The 17748-nt window shown below is 43.4% G+C and overlaps 1 protein-coding gene across 3 annotated transcripts in view; it reads left to right on the plus strand.

The window, feature by feature from the left end:
• The first annotated feature begins 14866 nt into the window (after window positions 1-14866).
• The window catches only part of LOC106611011 (uncharacterized), a 31817-nt gene continuing 28935 nt past the window's right edge, over window positions 14867-17748 (plus strand). Inside the window, exon 1 of one of the 3 annotated variants that reach the window (XM_014210806.2) lies at window positions 14867-17527. In XM_014210806.2, the coding sequence (XP_014066281.1) occupies window positions 17375-17527 (153 nt within the window). In that variant the 5' untranslated portion in view covers window positions 14867-17374. The remainder of the gene's footprint in view (window positions 17528-17748) is intronic. The other 2 variants (XM_014210808.2, XM_014210807.2) reach the window with 2 other exon arrangements.

The raw sequence follows: 17748 nt of genomic DNA on the forward strand, positions 1-17748 counted from the left end.
TGTGGCAGGGCTTGCAAACCATTACAGACTACAAAGGGAAGCACAGCCGAGAGCTGCCCAGTAACACGAGCCTACCAGACGAGATAAACTACTTCTATGCTCGCTTCAAGGCAAATAACACTGAAACATGCATGAGAGCACCAGCTGTTCTGGAAGACTGTGTGATCACACTCTCCGCAGCCGATGTGAGTAAGACCTTTAGACAGGTCAACAATCAAAAGGCTGCAGGGCTAGACGGATTACCAGGACATGTACTGCCAGCATGCGCTGACCAACTGGCAAGTGTCTTCACTGACATTTTAAACCTCTCCCTGTCCGAGTCTGTAAAACCAACATGTTTTAAGCAGACCACCATTGTGCCTGTGCCCAAGAACACTTAGGTAACCTGCCTAAACGACTACCGACCCGTGCACTCTGTAGCCATGAAGTGCTTCGAAAGGCTGGTAATGGCACACATCAACACCATTATCCCAGAAACCCTAGACCTACTCCAATTTGCGTACCGCCCCAACAGATCCACAGATGATGCAACCTCTGTTGCACTCCACACTGCCTTTTCCCACCTGAACATAAGGAGCACCTATGTGAGAATGCTATTCATTAACTACAGCTCAGCGTTCAACACCATAGTGCCCTCAAAGCTCATCAATAAGCTAAGGACCCTGGGACTAAACACCTCCCTCTGCAACTGGATCCTGGACTTCCTGACGGGCTGCCCCCAGGTGATAAGGGTAGGTAACAACACATCCACCACGCTGGTCCTCAACACAGGGGCCCCTCAGGGGTGTGTGCTCAGTCCCCTCCTGTACTCCCTGTTCACTCATGACTGCACGGCCAGGTACGACTCCAACACCATCATGAAGTTTGCCGATGACACAACAGTGGTCGGCTTGATCACCGACAACGACGAGACAGCCTATAGGGAGGAGGTCAGAGACCTGGCCGTGTGGTGCCAGGACAACAACCTCTCCCTCAACGTGATCAAGACAAAGGAGATGATTGTGGACTACAGGAAAAAGAGGACCAAGCATGCCCCCATTCTCATCGACGGGGCTGCAGTGGAGCAGGTTGAGAGCTTCAAGTTCCTTGGTGTCCACATCACCAACAAACTAACATGGTCCAAGTACACCAAGACAGTCGTGAAGATGGCATGACAAAATCTATTCCCCTCAGGAGACTGGAAAGATTTGGCATGGATCCTCAGATCCTCAAAAGGTTCTACAGCTGCACCATCGAGAGCATCCGGACTGGTTGCATCACTGCCTGGTATGGCAACTGCTCAGCCTCCAACCACAAGGCACTACAGAGGGTAGTGCGTACGGCCCAATACCAGGCAGTGTCAGAGGAAGTCCCTAAAAATTGTCAAAAACTCCAGCCACCCTAGTCATAGACTGTTATCTTTGCTACCGCATGGCAAGCGGTACCGGAGCGCCAAGTCTAGGTCCAAGAGGCTTCTAAACAGCTTCTACCCCCCAAGCCATAAGACTCCTGAACACCTAAACAAATGGCTACCCAAACTATTTGCATTGCCCCCCCCCCTCTTTTACACCGCTGTTACTCTCTGTTGTTATCATCTATGCATAGTCACTTTAATAACTCTACCTACATGTACTTATTACCTCAACTAACCGGTGCCCCCGCACATTGACTCTGTACAGGTATAGTCTCGCTATTGTTATTTTACTGCTGCTCTTTAATTACTTGTTACTTTTATTTCTTATTCTTATCAGTATTTTTTAAATTGCATTGTTGGTTAGGGGCTCATAAGTAAGCATTTCACTGTAAGGTCTACACCTGTTGAATTCAGCGCATGTGACTAATAAAATTTGATTTGAGTTGTCTATCTGTTAACACCAGACAAGCTGAATGTGCACAATCACAGAAAATATGGAAGCTGCTCTTGCATTGTTCTTGGATTCATTCATGTCTGAGTTCATGATGATAGATTGTGTATGACATTTAGTTGATGCAATGGACTCATTGCATGCAAGCTCTATGACCAGACAGGTACAACAGTGAACGTGTTTATATCCATGCATCCATCTACAACAGTCAGAGAACGTACAGCAGAGCAATAGGAGTATTAGCCTATGTTATAAAACCTCAATGATCGACTGTGTAGCCCTCTTCTTTATGATGATGCTGTACAACATACTGTATTATCGCAAAGTAATGACCCAAAGTATTGTCTTTGTAATTCACTGTGAAATGTTGTCATGTTGCTGTTCAGATCTGCCTCCATCCCATGCGTTGTCAGCGCAACTTACTGACCCAATGCATCCACAGTATAGGCAATCTATAAACACCTCCCCCCCAACGCCTCCATGCCTGTATGAACCCATGTGAGGAAGGGAGAAATTAAAGGCCCAAGCTAACGGGATCAATAAACATATTATGTGCGGTTGTTAATGGAAATGTCATCAGCAGAATCCTCACAGCTCTATCGAACGATGAGCCAATCTCGCTTACTCTCTAAACCACTCACATGTAGAATAGCAGCAAGTTTCAAGGAGTGTTAAGTAGGTTACAGTTGTAACCATTCAAAAAAACCTGACCAAATTTTCTAGCCGATTAAATTTAACTGCCCTTCATCCCAGGATTGAGAAAGAGGGAAAAAAAACTGTTATGATGGACTTAGAGAAACAGGGGTTTGGGGAAAGAGGAGAGCTTCGATGATGAGTAACCCATAAACATTTACTGCGTGGTGTCTCGTCTAGCCACTAGCCATCCGTATAGCCTTTGATAATCTCCTCGTTATTGAGTTACCATAAAGCCAGGCGGGTTCCTCTCCTGTATCAGTGGTTGTTTGACCGTGACGCTGACCATACAGTGCCTTCAGAATAGATTCATACCCACTGACTTATTCCACATTTTGTTGTGTTACAGCCTGAATTCTAACTTGATTAAATTGTTTTTATTCTCTCACCCATCTACACACAATACCCCATAATGACAAAGAGAAAACATGTTTTTAGACATTTTTGCACATTTATTGAAAATAAAATACAGAAATATCACACCCCTGAGTCAATACTTTGTAGAAGCACCTTTGAAAGAGATTACAGCTGATAGTCTTTCTTGATATGTCTCTAAGAGCTTTCCACACCTGGACTGTGCCACATTTGGCCATTATTCATTTCAAAATTCTTCAAGCGCTGTCAAATGAATTGTTGATCATCGCATTTTCAGGTCTTGCCTTAGATTTTCAAGCAGATTTAAGTCAAAATTGTAACTCGGCCACTCAGGAACATTCACAGTTTTTTTGGTAAGCAACTCCACTTTTGGTCTTGTGTTTTAGGTTATTGTCTTGCTGAAATTTTTATTAATCTCTCAGTGTCTGGTGGAAAGCAGACTGCACCAGAGAGCATACAGGTCGCAGTGGTGAGTAGTATATGTAGCTTTGGTGACAAAACGGATGGCACTGTGATAGACTGCATCCAATTTGCTGAGTAGAGTGTTGGAGGCTATTTTGTAAATGACATCGCCGAAGTCAAGGATCGGTAGGATAGTCAGTTTTACAAAGGTATGTTTGGCAGCATGAGTGAAGGATTCTTTGTTGCGAAATAGGAAGCCGATTCTAGATTTAATTTTGGATTGGAGATGCTTAATGTGAGTCTGGAAGGAGAATTTACAATCTAACCAGACACCTAGGCATTTGTAGTTGTCAACATATTCTAAGTCCGAACTGTCCAGAGTAGTGATGCTGGATGGGCGGGCAGGTGCGGGCAGCAATCGGTTGAAGAGCATGCATTTAGTTTTACTTGCATTTAAGAGCAGTTGGAGGCCACAGAAGGAGTGTTGTATGACATTGAAGCTCATCTGGAGGTTAGTTAATAACAGTGTCCAAAGAAGGGCCAGAAGTATACAGAATGGTGTCATCTGCATAGAGGTCGATCAGAGAATCACCAGCAGCAAGAGCGACATTATTGATCTATACAGAGAAAAGAGTCGTCTCGAGAATTGAACCCTGTGGCACCCCCATAGAGACTGCCAGAGGTCCAGACAACAGGCCCTCCGATTTGACACACTGAACTCTGTTTGAGAAGTAGTTGGTGAACCAGGCGAGGCAGTCATTTGAGAAACCAAGGCTGTTGAGTCTGCCGATAAGAATGTCGTGATTGACAGAGTCGAAAGCCTTGGCCAGGTCGATGAATACAGCTGCGCAGTATTGTTTCTTATTGATGGCGGTTATGATATCGTTGTTCTAGGCCCTCTCTATACACCAAGTCACTCAGATCCGTTATATCCTCACATGGTCCCTCCTGTCATTGCTAAGCGGATGACACGCAACTACTTTTCTCCTTCCCCTCTTTTGACACCCAGGTGGTGACACGCATCTCTGCATGACTGGCAGATATCTCAATTTGGATGTTGGCCCACCACCTCAAGATCAACATTAATAAGAGAGAGCTGCTCTTCCTTCAGTGAAAAGCCTGCCCGCTCAAAGACCTCTTCATCACGGTTGACAACTCCAGAGTATCGCCCTCCCAGAGTGCAAAGAACCATGGCGTGACCCTGGACAACACCCTGTCATTCTCTGAAAACATCAAAGCAGTGGCTCGTTCCTGCAGGTTCATTCTCTACAACATCCATAAAGTACAACACTACCTCACACTGGAAGCGGCGCAGATTCTAATCCAGGCACTTGTCATCTCCTGCCTGGATTACTACAACTCGCGGTTGGCTGGGCTCCCAGCTTGTGCTTTCAAACCCCTGCAACTTATCCAGAATTCTGCAGCTCGCCTGATTTTCAACCTTTCCAAGTTCTCCTGTCACCCTGCTCCTCCTACACACTCCACTGGCTTCCAGTTGAAGCTCGCATACCATACTTCCCAACCCAAGCACTCTGTTCTGCCACCTCTAGTCTCTTCGCCTTCCCACTCCTATGGGAGGGCAGCTCCCACTCAGCCCAGTCTAAGCTCTTCTCTGTCCTGGCACCACAATGGTGGAACCAGCTTCCCCCTGAAGCTAGGACATCAGAGTCCCTGCCCATCTTCTGAAAGAACCCTGAAACCCTCAAAGAGTATCTTAAATACTGATTAAATATTGATAATTGTATGTGTGGGGTACAGAGATGAGGTAGTCATTCAAAAATCATGTTAAAACCTATTATTGCACACAGAGTGATTACATGCAAGTTATTATTTGACTTGTTAAGGACATTTTTACTCCTGTTTGTATTTAGGCTTGCCATAACAAAGGGGTTGAATACTTATTGACTCAAGACATTTCAGCTTTTCATATTTTTTGGTTGTAATTTTTACCCCTTTTTGTGATATCCAATTGGTAGTTACAGTCTTGTCCCATCGCTGCAACTCCCATAAGGACTTGGGAGAGGAGATCGAGAGCCATGCGTCCTCCGAAACACGACCCTGCCAAGCCGCACTTTTTCTTGACACACTGCTCGCTTAACCCGGAAGCCAACCACAACGTGTTGGATGATAAACCGTACTGGCGACCAAAGTCAGCGTGCATGCGCCCGGCCCACCACAAGGAGTCGCTAGAGCGCAATGGGACGGCCAAACCCTCCCCTAACCCGGACGACGCTGGGCCAATTGTGCACCACCTCATGGGTCTCCCGGTCGTGCCCGTGCAACACAGCCTGGGATCGAACCCGGGTCTGTAGTGACGCCTAAAGCTGCAATGCAGTGCCATAGACCGCTGCGCCACTCGGGAGAGCTTTTCATGAATTTGAGAAGAAAAAAAATCGATAAACATAATTCCAGTTTGACATTATTGGGTATTTTGTGTAGGCCAGTGACACAACATCGCAATTTAATACATTTTAAATTCAAGCTGTAACACAACAAAGTGTGGAAAAAGTAAAGTGAATACTTTCTGAAGGAAATATAGTTCCTGAGGCAACAGCAATACATGGTCATGGTCATGTCTATGTTATCTGAGCTGGAGGTGAGGCAATACCTTTTTACCACGTGTCTTCTTCTCTGTATCTGGCAGGATGGCTGTGCCTGTTTGGGCTCAGGCTACAGTAGCTCTTATGAAAAGTTGATGTTTGACCCAACGGAGAGGAGGTATACTTTCCTCAATGTCGTAGCCAGGATATTAGGCCTCTTATGAATATAGTGATGTGACTAATGTAATATCTGCAACAGTACTGCCCTATCAGCAGCGCACCAAGCATTTTCTGACGTCTGTGTCAAATAGAGTCTCAGTGACTGGCTGACCAACTGTATGAGTGTTATTGTTACCATGGTGATTTTAACTCACAGTGTCAGGAACTCAAAGCAGCAGGAGGGGTGAAGTCAGGTGCAGGAGACCAAGGTCCGTGAACACATGTTTTAATGGGCAACAGTCCAAAACTGCCAACAACATGTAAGGCAGGGCAAAAATACAATAACAGTAAGAGCCCGAAAACAGAGTAGAGGCGCAGCCCAGAAAAACACGTATGCCTTAACACACAAAAATGCAGAGGGAATGCCTAAACCCCAACCTAACCAAACCAGACAAAAACAATCCCGCACAATCCCCAAACCTAAACAGAGAGACTAAATAACCCCCCCACTAACGATCTAACACAATACAGGTGCACACATAAACCAGACCTCACCAAAAGAAAATGAAAAGAGGATCGGATGGCAACTAGTAGGCCGGCGACGACGACCGCCGAGCGCCGCCCGAACGAGGAGAGGCGCCACCTTCAGTCGACGTTGTGACACACAGCTGAAGTGGAGAGAAGAGGACAAGTGGGAAATAAACATTATCACCCTTTAGTTCAATTAAAGTCCACTATCAATATCTCACAACAAACACTAAAGAGATTTTAAGTATATGAAAACATATTTAAGTAAATTAGAAGCCATAAAGTGAAATGGATCATATGCTCTGTGTATTCATAAAATGAACGGATTCATTGCACTGTGGAAAATAATAATAATGAAAAACATATTTTGGTTGATTTAACAAACGAGAATTTGACAGCGTACTGTACGTCTAAAATTAAAGATAGATTGAATTAGCACATCCCTGTGCTGGAGTGCAGGGACTTTCTCGTTAAACAGACCCATTTATTTGAGAGCGATTGCTACGAGGCCTAATTCCCACTGCAATCGAAATCCACTAACATGCATGAAAGGTGTAGAAGCAGATTCATCATAACCACATTTTTTTATTTGACAACTCCTATCTAAGAGTCATTTAAGAAACAGTGAAAAAGAGGGTTTGATATAATCAGTTTGACTAATTAAAATACAACACTTCTGGTTAGGAGAATGGTTGTCGTCAAGAGAGCATGAATAAATTCAACAGTAATGTGACTACAGTCTGTTCTGATGAGCAAAAAACAGAAACTGTGGATTACATCGAACATCATACCCCTGGCACAGGATGTTAACATTGGACTAACTGCTTGCGGTTCAAGGTATCACACAGGCTTGTGTGCCACAGTTTAAACTAATTGAGGGGAGATGAATTGGAGTTGATGAGTATACAGTGTTGTGATTCCATTACTGTTTGATTTGAGTTGTGATTGAGATTCTCCTTTCAGTCTTGGCAGGCTCTGCTGACTGAATCCATTATATTCAGCCCTGATCAGCTCATATTGCACAAACCAGGGGCCTTCGCTTTCCTAATGAAAGACTCCCAGATCCCATCATTATTTTTCCACTCGGTCACACTAACTGGGGGAAATCGACCAAATCCAGCAGCTTGGATGGGGTGGCCGTGTGGCCCAGACCTGAACCATGACGCAGGAAGAGGGGGAACGAAGGAGGGAGGAGGACCATGAAAGGATTAAGACATCCATAACCTGCAGGCGTGTCTTGTTAGTGTTTGGCTGTGATTGTCTGGTGGTGTGTGGTCATCTCCCAGAGGGCAAAGCAGTAACCTGTCACACCACACATGCCATCAGGCGACGGCTCCTGCTCCCCTTCTTTAGATACAAAGAGGACCATCAGCCAGCATATCTAACGTGAACATGGGCCCACAGATATGGGTAGCCTATGGGTGGACACTTTTAAGAGAGAGCCATTGACACATTCTCAGGTAACAGCTGATACATGAGACTAAGAGGTACAGCACAGACATGTCAACAGTCAAAGATGAGAATAATGTGACTGACAGATAAAATGGCCATGTTTGTTTCGCCTTACGTGGATTATGGTTTCCCCTTCTGTATTTCCTTATTCTGAAGGTAGAACTGGTTGGTTGTCATGGGACTATAGTGAGTAGTGTTGTAAATGCAGGTTAGCTGGCACTGGAATGTCGTGATTCTACATAATAGAATTACCTTTCCCCCTGGTTCTCACATCATTTTCTCCACTTGAGTCAAGGAGCTCACATAATCATGGCCATGAATTAGTGTGTGTGAAGCACTGCAGCACAAATGGCAAACAAAAGGCACAGGTGCTTGCTGTTAATGATGCTGCTTGCAATACAATCAATGAGATCTCTAACCCTGTGAGGATGACAATGATGCTGGCGTGCTCCACCCTCGGTCCCAACAGGCTGAAGAACACCTGTGGCGGACTTTGTCCACAGTTCCCTATCAGGCTTTCATAGCAGGGCAATACGAGCTGCTGTGACAACATAGCTGAGGGTAGAAGACTAGAGAGAGCAGAGTATGATTGGCAGAGAGAGGAGAGGCGAATAGATGCAGTACTACTGAGGGGAGGCATCTGAGATCTAGAGTGGGAGAGAGGAGAAGTACAGTTAATTGCCCTGAGCTTGACGCTGTCAGAAGCACCCAGCAAGCAGATCAGATAGGCTTTCACCAGTTGTATTATGTCATTGTGTGAGACTGATTACTTTCACCGTGGGAGGTAAATGGCATCCCAGAACACTTCATATTGTCTCCCAATTAGCTCTCCACACAGCAACAGTAATCCCACGCAGTACGCTCTTCTAATGCCAATCTGCACTCTTCTCCTGGCTCTGTACGTGGCTTGTCGTTAGAAATAAAGAGCTGAGAGTAGCAGATATTATTATTGTACAGCACGGAAATATCCATTGTGAAATCTCCAAAAGTAGAACACATTTGCAGTTGCCATAAGCACTGCCTCTGTGTGTAGTTACTAGATGGTCGGTTATCTGTAGTGCTGCGGTAGACAGGCGAATCCCATTGAAGCTGGTAGATGTTTCTCCATTATCCACTGGGGGGCACTAGAATGGAGCAAAATATACAATTCTCACTTCAGCGCAAGCACAGGCCACAGTTAATCAATTCCGAGCAAAATAATGGGAACGGTATTTACAGTGTAATAATAACGACCAACATTATAAACACAATAATTTTGTTGTACTCAATGTGAACATTCACTGAGACATTGGGGAGGACCTCTGGTGTGTACAAGCCATTATAACGTGACAAGTGTAATGAGTGTGAAAGGAACAATTAGCCTGAAGCCAGAACTGTACCTGATCTATGATGAACAACAGTAAATGGCCTCCTGCACTGTGCTCAAGGACAGTGTTTACTAGAAAAGTTGACTGGCTCTGAGAATTGACCAAAAAGTGAATGCTGGATGATTTATGAACGTGTCATAGACATAGACATAGCTGGGGTTTGCCATACAGTACTTACTGGGCCAGTGTTTGTCAGTAAAAGTCATTGGATCAGATAATTGAGTAAAAAGAGACAGATGGTGGCAGCATTTACTGCTGATTACATGGAGGTCATAAAAGTATCTTCACTAGGAGGGGGATGACCAGACCAAGTACATAAAAACACCCAGAGCTTGAATCCTGAAGGGAATTCTTCTGCAGCCCAGCCCAGGACTCACCAGGCTGCTGTACAGAGGAGACAGTCTACCTCTGCATATCTAGATTGATTAAGAATAAATGTTCTTTTTAATGATTTCATAGGGTCCTCCTTCACTGTACCTCCTCAGGTCTTTGATCACTGGAGAAAGTAAACTTCTATAGGGAAAACAACTTCTATAGAATATCCATGGAAGATTGAGGTGTATCTTATATGTCCTCCTCAAGTCAGTTAACTTGACATTATTGTAACTAGGGACATATTCACTGACATTTCGCTGAATGTAACATTTTCCACAGCACAAGACCATTGGTTGAGAGAGGACTGCATACTGTAGTGTAGTGTATATCTGTATGGTGCAGTAAATATAAATAGTATGTGCTGATGTAGGGCCATGCGCAGTGATGTCCAACAACACAAGGACACAAGAGAAGCAAATTCCTTTTCTGAACTTGCTGGACTATGCAAAATTGACTTCTCCACCAAATGTTGTACTGTATGAATCATCTCTGGTCAGGTTGGTTCAGACACTGGGTCCTTTGGGGATAAAATGGCACATCCACAGATGGCAAATGTTCACTTGGGATTACTAGTGTTTAAGTCAGTACTTATCATATCACGTAGCTAACACTAGACACACTATTCACTGAGGACTGAGTTCATCAAGGCTCAACACCTTACTGTGCAAAAACCTTTGTAAGGTTACATCTGAACGATATATCTGTTACAGATCCTTGATGTTTCCTTGTTACCATACATATAAATGTATGGTGTATGGGCCTGTCTGAAGACAGGGGCCTTAGACAGTGTCTACTGATCACACTGATGTACAGTATTTGTCCAGGAACCTTGCAGGTCAGGCAATCAATATTCCAATTACAGGTAGATTCTAGGGTCGTTGAACAGTTGAACATCAATCAATATGGTTGTCAAAACAAGTTGCACCACAGGTACAAGGTAGGGTCTGGAACACTGCAAGACTTACACATCTAAAGCATGGTATTTAAAATAACCATTATACTGCATAAGAAACATTAACAAAAGTATATTTGAGTCAACGCATATGTGTGAATGTAGACTTTCTTTTTTTTCAGAATAGGCCCATGCAGTCAGCAAGGAGTCAGCAAGGCATCTTGGGTTAATTATATTTTTTATTACATAAGTGAAGGAATGTGTTCAGAACAACTACTTTGTTCTTTACTGTAAAGTGGAGCTGTAACGGCCGTCGAAGGGAGTAGACCAAGGTGCAGCGGGTTGGGTGCTCATAATTAACTTTATTTAGAACACTAAACAAAACAAGAAAAAACACAACAGCCAAACAGTACTGTCAGGTACACGAAACACTGAACAGAAAATAACCACCCACAAACACAATGAGAAAAAACCCTACTTAAATATAGTCTCTAATCAGAGGCAACGAGATACAGCTACCTCCAATTAGAGACCAATCCCAAACACTTCCAACCTAGACATAGACAACCTAGAATAAACATAGAAATAGACTAACATAACCCAAAACACACAAAACAAACAGCCCCCTGCCACACCCTGACCAAACTACAATAACAAATAACCCCTTTTACTGGTCAGGACGTGACAGGAGCTGTAGCTATTTCATTCAAGAGTGATATTGCCAACTCAACCTCTCAAAACGTGACTAGAATTACAGTATAAATGAGGTTGCAATAATACGATATATTCGCTACGGTTGCATCCTGCTGTAACCTTATCAGAAGACAATGGCATGTAGTCACCTAGTATAATTTTGAACCTTTTCTGTGGGATAATTACAGAAGGGTGTTGATAGTCCTGATGCATGGTATGCTGTGGTAGGTGAAAGCATGTAATGCTGGTTGGGTTTACCATGGCATGGAGGCTTGGAGCCTGATAACATGGACAGAGGAACATCCAAGGCCTTATCAGATCAGGCAGGTGTATTTTCAGCTTGGTTGGACTCTAATGAGCAGATAGATCCTGTTCTGTTTCAATTTGTACAAAATGGCCTGAACAATGAGAGTCGGAGAGCTGCTCCATCACATCAGAGGCTCCTGCTCTGCCAGCAGACTGAATCGTACCATGTAGTGAAACTGAAGAGAAGTGAAGGAGAATGAATAGTGCGGACATCATTAGCATATTCCCATCAGTCCTCTTGGTGCTATTAGCTGAGACGTAGTACTCCATGGCATGGCGCTCCCTCCCCCAGCCTGACCTGCCCATGCAGCTTTAATGCTCTCTGATCCTCCTGCGACTTGGCATTCACAGCCATTAAAATCCTATCCTGTGACGCAAGGTGGATCAGACGTAAATGGAGACTGACTCTGGCCATTTGGTTTTGTGTTTCCCCTTTCATTTGGTTCGAGAGCCACCATGGCTCTGCAGGGCCCTGCCGTCATAGAAGAGGACAGGTCAGGTCTGTATGTCAGGACCCATTCATATTCACCTAGATCATGTCAAGTGTTGTGGGCATATCACACCCTCTCCCTGGACAGATTGTCCCTGGTTTAATGTTGATTAGCAGAGTGTGAAAGAAGTGCAAACATCTGAGGCAGCCCGGCCGGTGGATAAATATTAGTCATCCTTCTTTGGACAGTGGAGTGCTCTCTATCTACACATACAGCGAGTGTTACTAATGGCTCAGTGTTTACTCTCACTGTCTGTCACGCATTACTAAACACATGAGTGTAACGTATGGAAAGACTTTTTTACATATTTTCATTGAATTTGTTATATCAATATATATATTATTTTATATCAATACTACAATTAACACCCCATCGTACACCGCCCTCCCCACCCACACAAAAGGTCCATACAGTGCCTTCAGAAAGTACTAATACCCCTTGACTTACAATATTCCACATTTTGTTCTGTTACAGTCTGAATTCACACTTGATGTTTTTTCTCACACATCTACAGTACACAGAACAGCCCATAATGACAAAGTGAAAACATGTTTTTAGATAATTTTTTTATTTACTAAAAATGAAATACAGAAATATCTCATTTATCTGATTCACACCCCTGAGTCAATACTTTGTAGAAGCCCTTTTGGCAGGGATTACAGCTGTGAGTCCACACCTGCATTGTGCAACATTTGCCCATTATTCTTTAAAAAATTCTTCAAGCTCTGTCAAATTGGTTGTTGATCATCGCTAGACATCAATTTTCAGGTCTTGCCATAGATTTTAAAGTAGATTTAAGTCAACACCTTGTATTCAGCATAAAAAGTGAATTGGTTTGGCAATTTTTTTGCAGTATTACTTTTGTGCCTTGTTGCAAACATAATTTATTTAGGAATGCCATAACAAAGGGGTTGAATACTCAAGACATTTCAGCTTTTCATTTTGTGTTAATATGTATTAATTTCTAATAATTTAGAAAAACATCATTCCACTTTGACATTATGTGGTATTGTGAGTAGGCCAGTGACAAAAACTAAATGTAATCTATTTTAAATTAAGGCGGTAACAGAACAAAATGTGGATTAAGTCAAGGGGTGTGAACACTTTCTGAAGGCACTATAAGTTCTCCGTCTCCCCTGCTGTTAAGCAGTTTTCTTGACAGGGGTACAAACAAAAGTGTTGATATCTGTTCAGCCTGCATATACATGGCCTTTGGAAAGTATTCAGACCCCTTGACTTTTTCCACATTTTGTTACATTGCAGCCTTATTCTAAAACGTATTAAATACTGTAATTTCCGGACTATTGAGCACACCTGAATATAAGCCGCACCCACTGAATTTAAAAATATATATTATTTTGAACATAAATAAGCCGCACATGTCTATAAGCCGCAGCTGCCTACCGGTACATTGAAACAAATTAACTTTACACAGGCTTTAATGAAACACGGCTTGTAACAAAAATAAATAGGCTTTAACGAAACACGGCTTGTAACAAAAATAAATAGGCTTTAAAGAAACACGAATTGTAACAATTTTTTTTAATTTGCAGTAAACAGTAGCCTACCAAGAAAGTCATTGGTCACTATCTTCCTCCTCCTGTGCACTGAAACCACTGAAGTCATCTCCTTCGGTGTCGGAGTTGAATAGCCTCAGAATTGCATTCATCCGATATTGGATCGTTTTCATTGTCGCTCTCGTCACTGTTTGACCTTAACCCGTTCGGCAATTTCATTGGTCTAATGCCGCCAAAAAACTGAGCACGTCACAGAATGTGTTTTTTGCTGAAAAAAATGTGAAAGCGGGAAAAATCCATATATTAGCCGCGCCATTGTTTAAGCCGCGAGGTTCAAAGCGTGGGAAAAAAGTTGCGGCTTATAGTCCGGAATTTACGGTAGTTATTTTTTCCCATCACACAATACCCCATAATGACAAAGCAAAAACAGGTTTTACATTTTTTTTTTGCAAATGTATTAAAAAAAAAAAAGCTGTATTCAGAGCCTTTACTCAGTACTTTGTTGAAGCACCATTGGCAGAGACTACAGCCTCGAGTCTTTTTGGGTATGACACTACAAGCTTGGCCCACCTGTATTTGGGGAGTTTCTCCCATTCTTCTCTGCAGATCCTCTCAAGCTCTGTCAAGTTGGATGGGGAGCGTAGCTGCACAGCTATTTTCAGGTCTCTCCAGAGATGTTCGATGGGGTTCAAGTCCGGGTTCTGGCTGGGCCGCTCAAGGACATTCAGAGACTTAGCCTGAAGCCACTCCTGCATTGTCTTGGCTGTGTGCTTAGGGTCCTTGTCTTGTTGGAAGGTGAACCTTCGCCCCAGTCTGAGGTCCTTAGAGCTCTGGAGCAGGTTTTCATCAAGGATCTCTCCATACTTTGCTCCGTTCATCTTTCCTTCGATCCTGACTAGTCTCCCAGTCCCTGCCGCTGAAAAACATTGCCACAGCATGATGCTGCCACCACTATGCTTCATTGTAGGGATGGTGCCAGGTTTCCTCCAGACGTAACGCTTGGCATTCAGGCCAAATACTTAAATTTTGGTTCCATCAGACCAGAGAATCTTGTTTCTCATGGTGCACCGATCTTTTATATAGACAGGTGTGTGTGCCTTTCCAAATCATGTCAAATCCATTGAATTTACCACAGGTGGACTCACAATAAAGTTTTAGAAACATCTCAAGGATGATCAATTGAAACCGGATGGACCTGAGTTCAATTTCGAGTCTCATAGCAAAGGGTCTGAATACTTATGTAAATAAGTTATTTCTGTTTTTTAATAAACATGCATCCTGGGGTATTGTCTGTGGATTAATGTAGATTAATGTAGATTAATGAGGAAAAATAGTATTTCAATCCATTTTAGAATAAGGCTGTGATGTAACAAAATGTGGAAAAAGTCAAGGGGTCTGAATACTTTCCGAATGCACTGTAGACACCCAGGTAGAACTCTGTGTTCAGTGCATGTGTGGGGTCCGATATGACCTTGAGGCTATTGGCTGCTGATGGTCTCCTCGAAAATGTCCTGGAGAGAGGATGGAAGTTTCATGCCTATAATCTTCCCTGCTGTCTTGGCCAGTCTCAAGATTTTGGCTTTGAGCTGCACTGTCAGGTTACCAAACCATGTAACAATGCCGTAGTGTAGGATTGACTCATTGGTGGATATATAAAAGAGGAGCATGGTCTGATTAACTCCATAGACCCTAAGGCAACACAGGAAGTGCAAGCGCTGTTGGATGCGTGAGCACTCGCTCTCCACATCGGTGCACCAGCACCACCCACTGTCAATGTGGACCCCCATGTACTTGTATGAATTCACCTGCTCAATGTTCTCTCTGTGTACCACAATGGGGCTGTGGTCCCCAATGGACTTAGGGTCAATGATCATCTCCTCAGTTTCTTTCATATGCAGTTGTAGGTGATGTTCATTAAACCATCTGGTGAATCCTTCAAACTCTGCCTTGTACCCGTTGGTGTCAAAGCCTTTGTGTAAGAGCCCTAGGACATCGGTGTCGTCCGAGAACTTAATCACGTAGTCGTTTGTATACTGCGTGAAGAGGAAAGGGGAATAGAGGATAGGGGAACACCATTACAAGTGTGAATCATTTTGAATAAGATGAGTTTTGTGGTGGCAGCATCATGTTAGGGGTATACTTGTTACCGGCAGGGGCTGGGGAGTATGTTAGGATCAAAAGAAAAATGAAAGGAGCAAAGGATAGGTAAAAAGTTAGAGGAAAACAAGCCATAGTCTACTGAAAAGCTAACCCTGGATAGTTATATTTTTCAGTGGAACAATTACACAAATTATAATGCCAAAGACACACCAGAATGGCTTTCCAAGAGTTGTTGAGTGTTCATGAAAGGGTCTTGTAGTCCCAGTCCTGACCTAAATCTGCTTGTAAATCAGTGACAAGAATTGAATATTGTTGTCCATCAATGATTCCCAATCAAATTTACTGAGCTTGAGTATTTTTGAGAAAAGCAATGGATATTTTGCCATTAAAGTTGTGCAAGGCTAGAAGAATCTTATTCAAAATGATTCACAACTGGAATGGCTGCCAAAGGTGCTTCCACCATATATTAACTCTGGGGTGTGAAGACACGTCATTAACACATTTTCATTTCTTATTTTTGTATTCATTTGTAAAATGTTTTATCATTTTTATTTTACTTTGAAAAAAAGGAGCAAATTGTGTAGATCTATAGGAAATAAAGCCTAGCCTTACTAGTCTCTTTTTAGATGACATTTTAAGGCAGCAAAATGTGAAGATTGTGCAAGGGGTGTGTAGACTATCGACTGTATGTAGAAGCATGCGCATGCAATCCCGCCCTCATGAAGTGCATTATCATCCCCAAAAATTGTTGATATAAAAATTGTTTCATTATTGATATCAAATATGTAATTTTATTGCTATAAAAAAAGATATATATCAATATAAAAAATGTATGAATATATGTTAAAACATCCATGTGCTTATGCTATTCAGGGAAACATGTAGACATAGTGCTTGAGAAAGAAATGCAGTATCTCAAGTCTGTGTATGGACATTGCACATTTTCACAGTAAAGCATTAAGATTTCTTGATTTAATTCCTTCCCCCCAAGACATGTTTTCACACTTGCACAAAATTGCTGTACGAGTGCACTAGACAAATTAGGTCAGTGTATCCTGAAATGATATCAAATGAACAAATCTAATACATTAAACATGCACAGTAGTGAATCCTTGCAGAAGCTTAAAGCCCTGCAGTTTGGTTTCATAAGGAGTGAGGGAAAGCCAGCCACAGTGCTCAGTCGACAGCTCCGTTTCCTACTTGCTGAGACTGCTCACACACGCTGGCTGGGCTACTGTACGTGAGTAAAACAGTGATTGGTCGTGGGCTCTGCCAGTCAGTGAACAAATCCCCTCTGACTTCCTCTCCTCCTTTCCTGATGCAGCGTGGGAGGAGAGGGAGGGGCGTGGATCTGTCTTCTCTCAGCCACTGAGCCTCTCTCAGCCTGCCTCCGCTTGCTCTTTAGCTTAGCTCGTCACCTGCCCTTGAGTTCCTGTGGATAGATGAGACTGAGAGGAAGCCGTTCTGTAGTCTGGCTCTTCTAAACCCTATCTCTGCTGTATTTTTTATCTCTGGGCTGTTTTCATTCTTTTTTATCCTCTCTGCTCTGGGGCTGTAGTGGAGTTGGGTGGAGTGGAGCATTTGTCCCTGGCTGGCGGAGCTCAGATGGGAGGCAGCTCTGCCTCTGGCTGGGACTGGGGATGCTGAACGGGGGGAGGGAGGGCCTGTTTCAGCTGGGACAGCAGCTCCAGCAGCAGGGGGAGTACCAGGCCGCCCTACACTGCTTCCTCAGCTCTCTGCTGGGGTTGAGGCACGTGCAGAGCTTCACCTCGCTGCCCAACTGCCTGCATCAGGTGAGCCAACGACCTTGATGGCTGGATGATCACTCACTCTCACACACACATGTATACATGCACATACACGCACAAAAATACAGACACGCATACTGTAGATGCATGTTTGCACACACAAACGTCCAGGGTCAACAGACAAATGCACACACTTGTGGTGTACATACATATGAGCACACAGACACAAAACACACTCACCACAATACTGATACCATAAATACTGT

This window comes from Salmo salar, chromosome ssa09 (assembly GCF_905237065.1).
Source record: "Salmo salar chromosome ssa09, Ssal_v3.1, whole genome shotgun sequence".
NCBI lineage: Eukaryota > Metazoa > Chordata > Actinopteri > Salmoniformes > Salmonidae > Salmo > Salmo salar.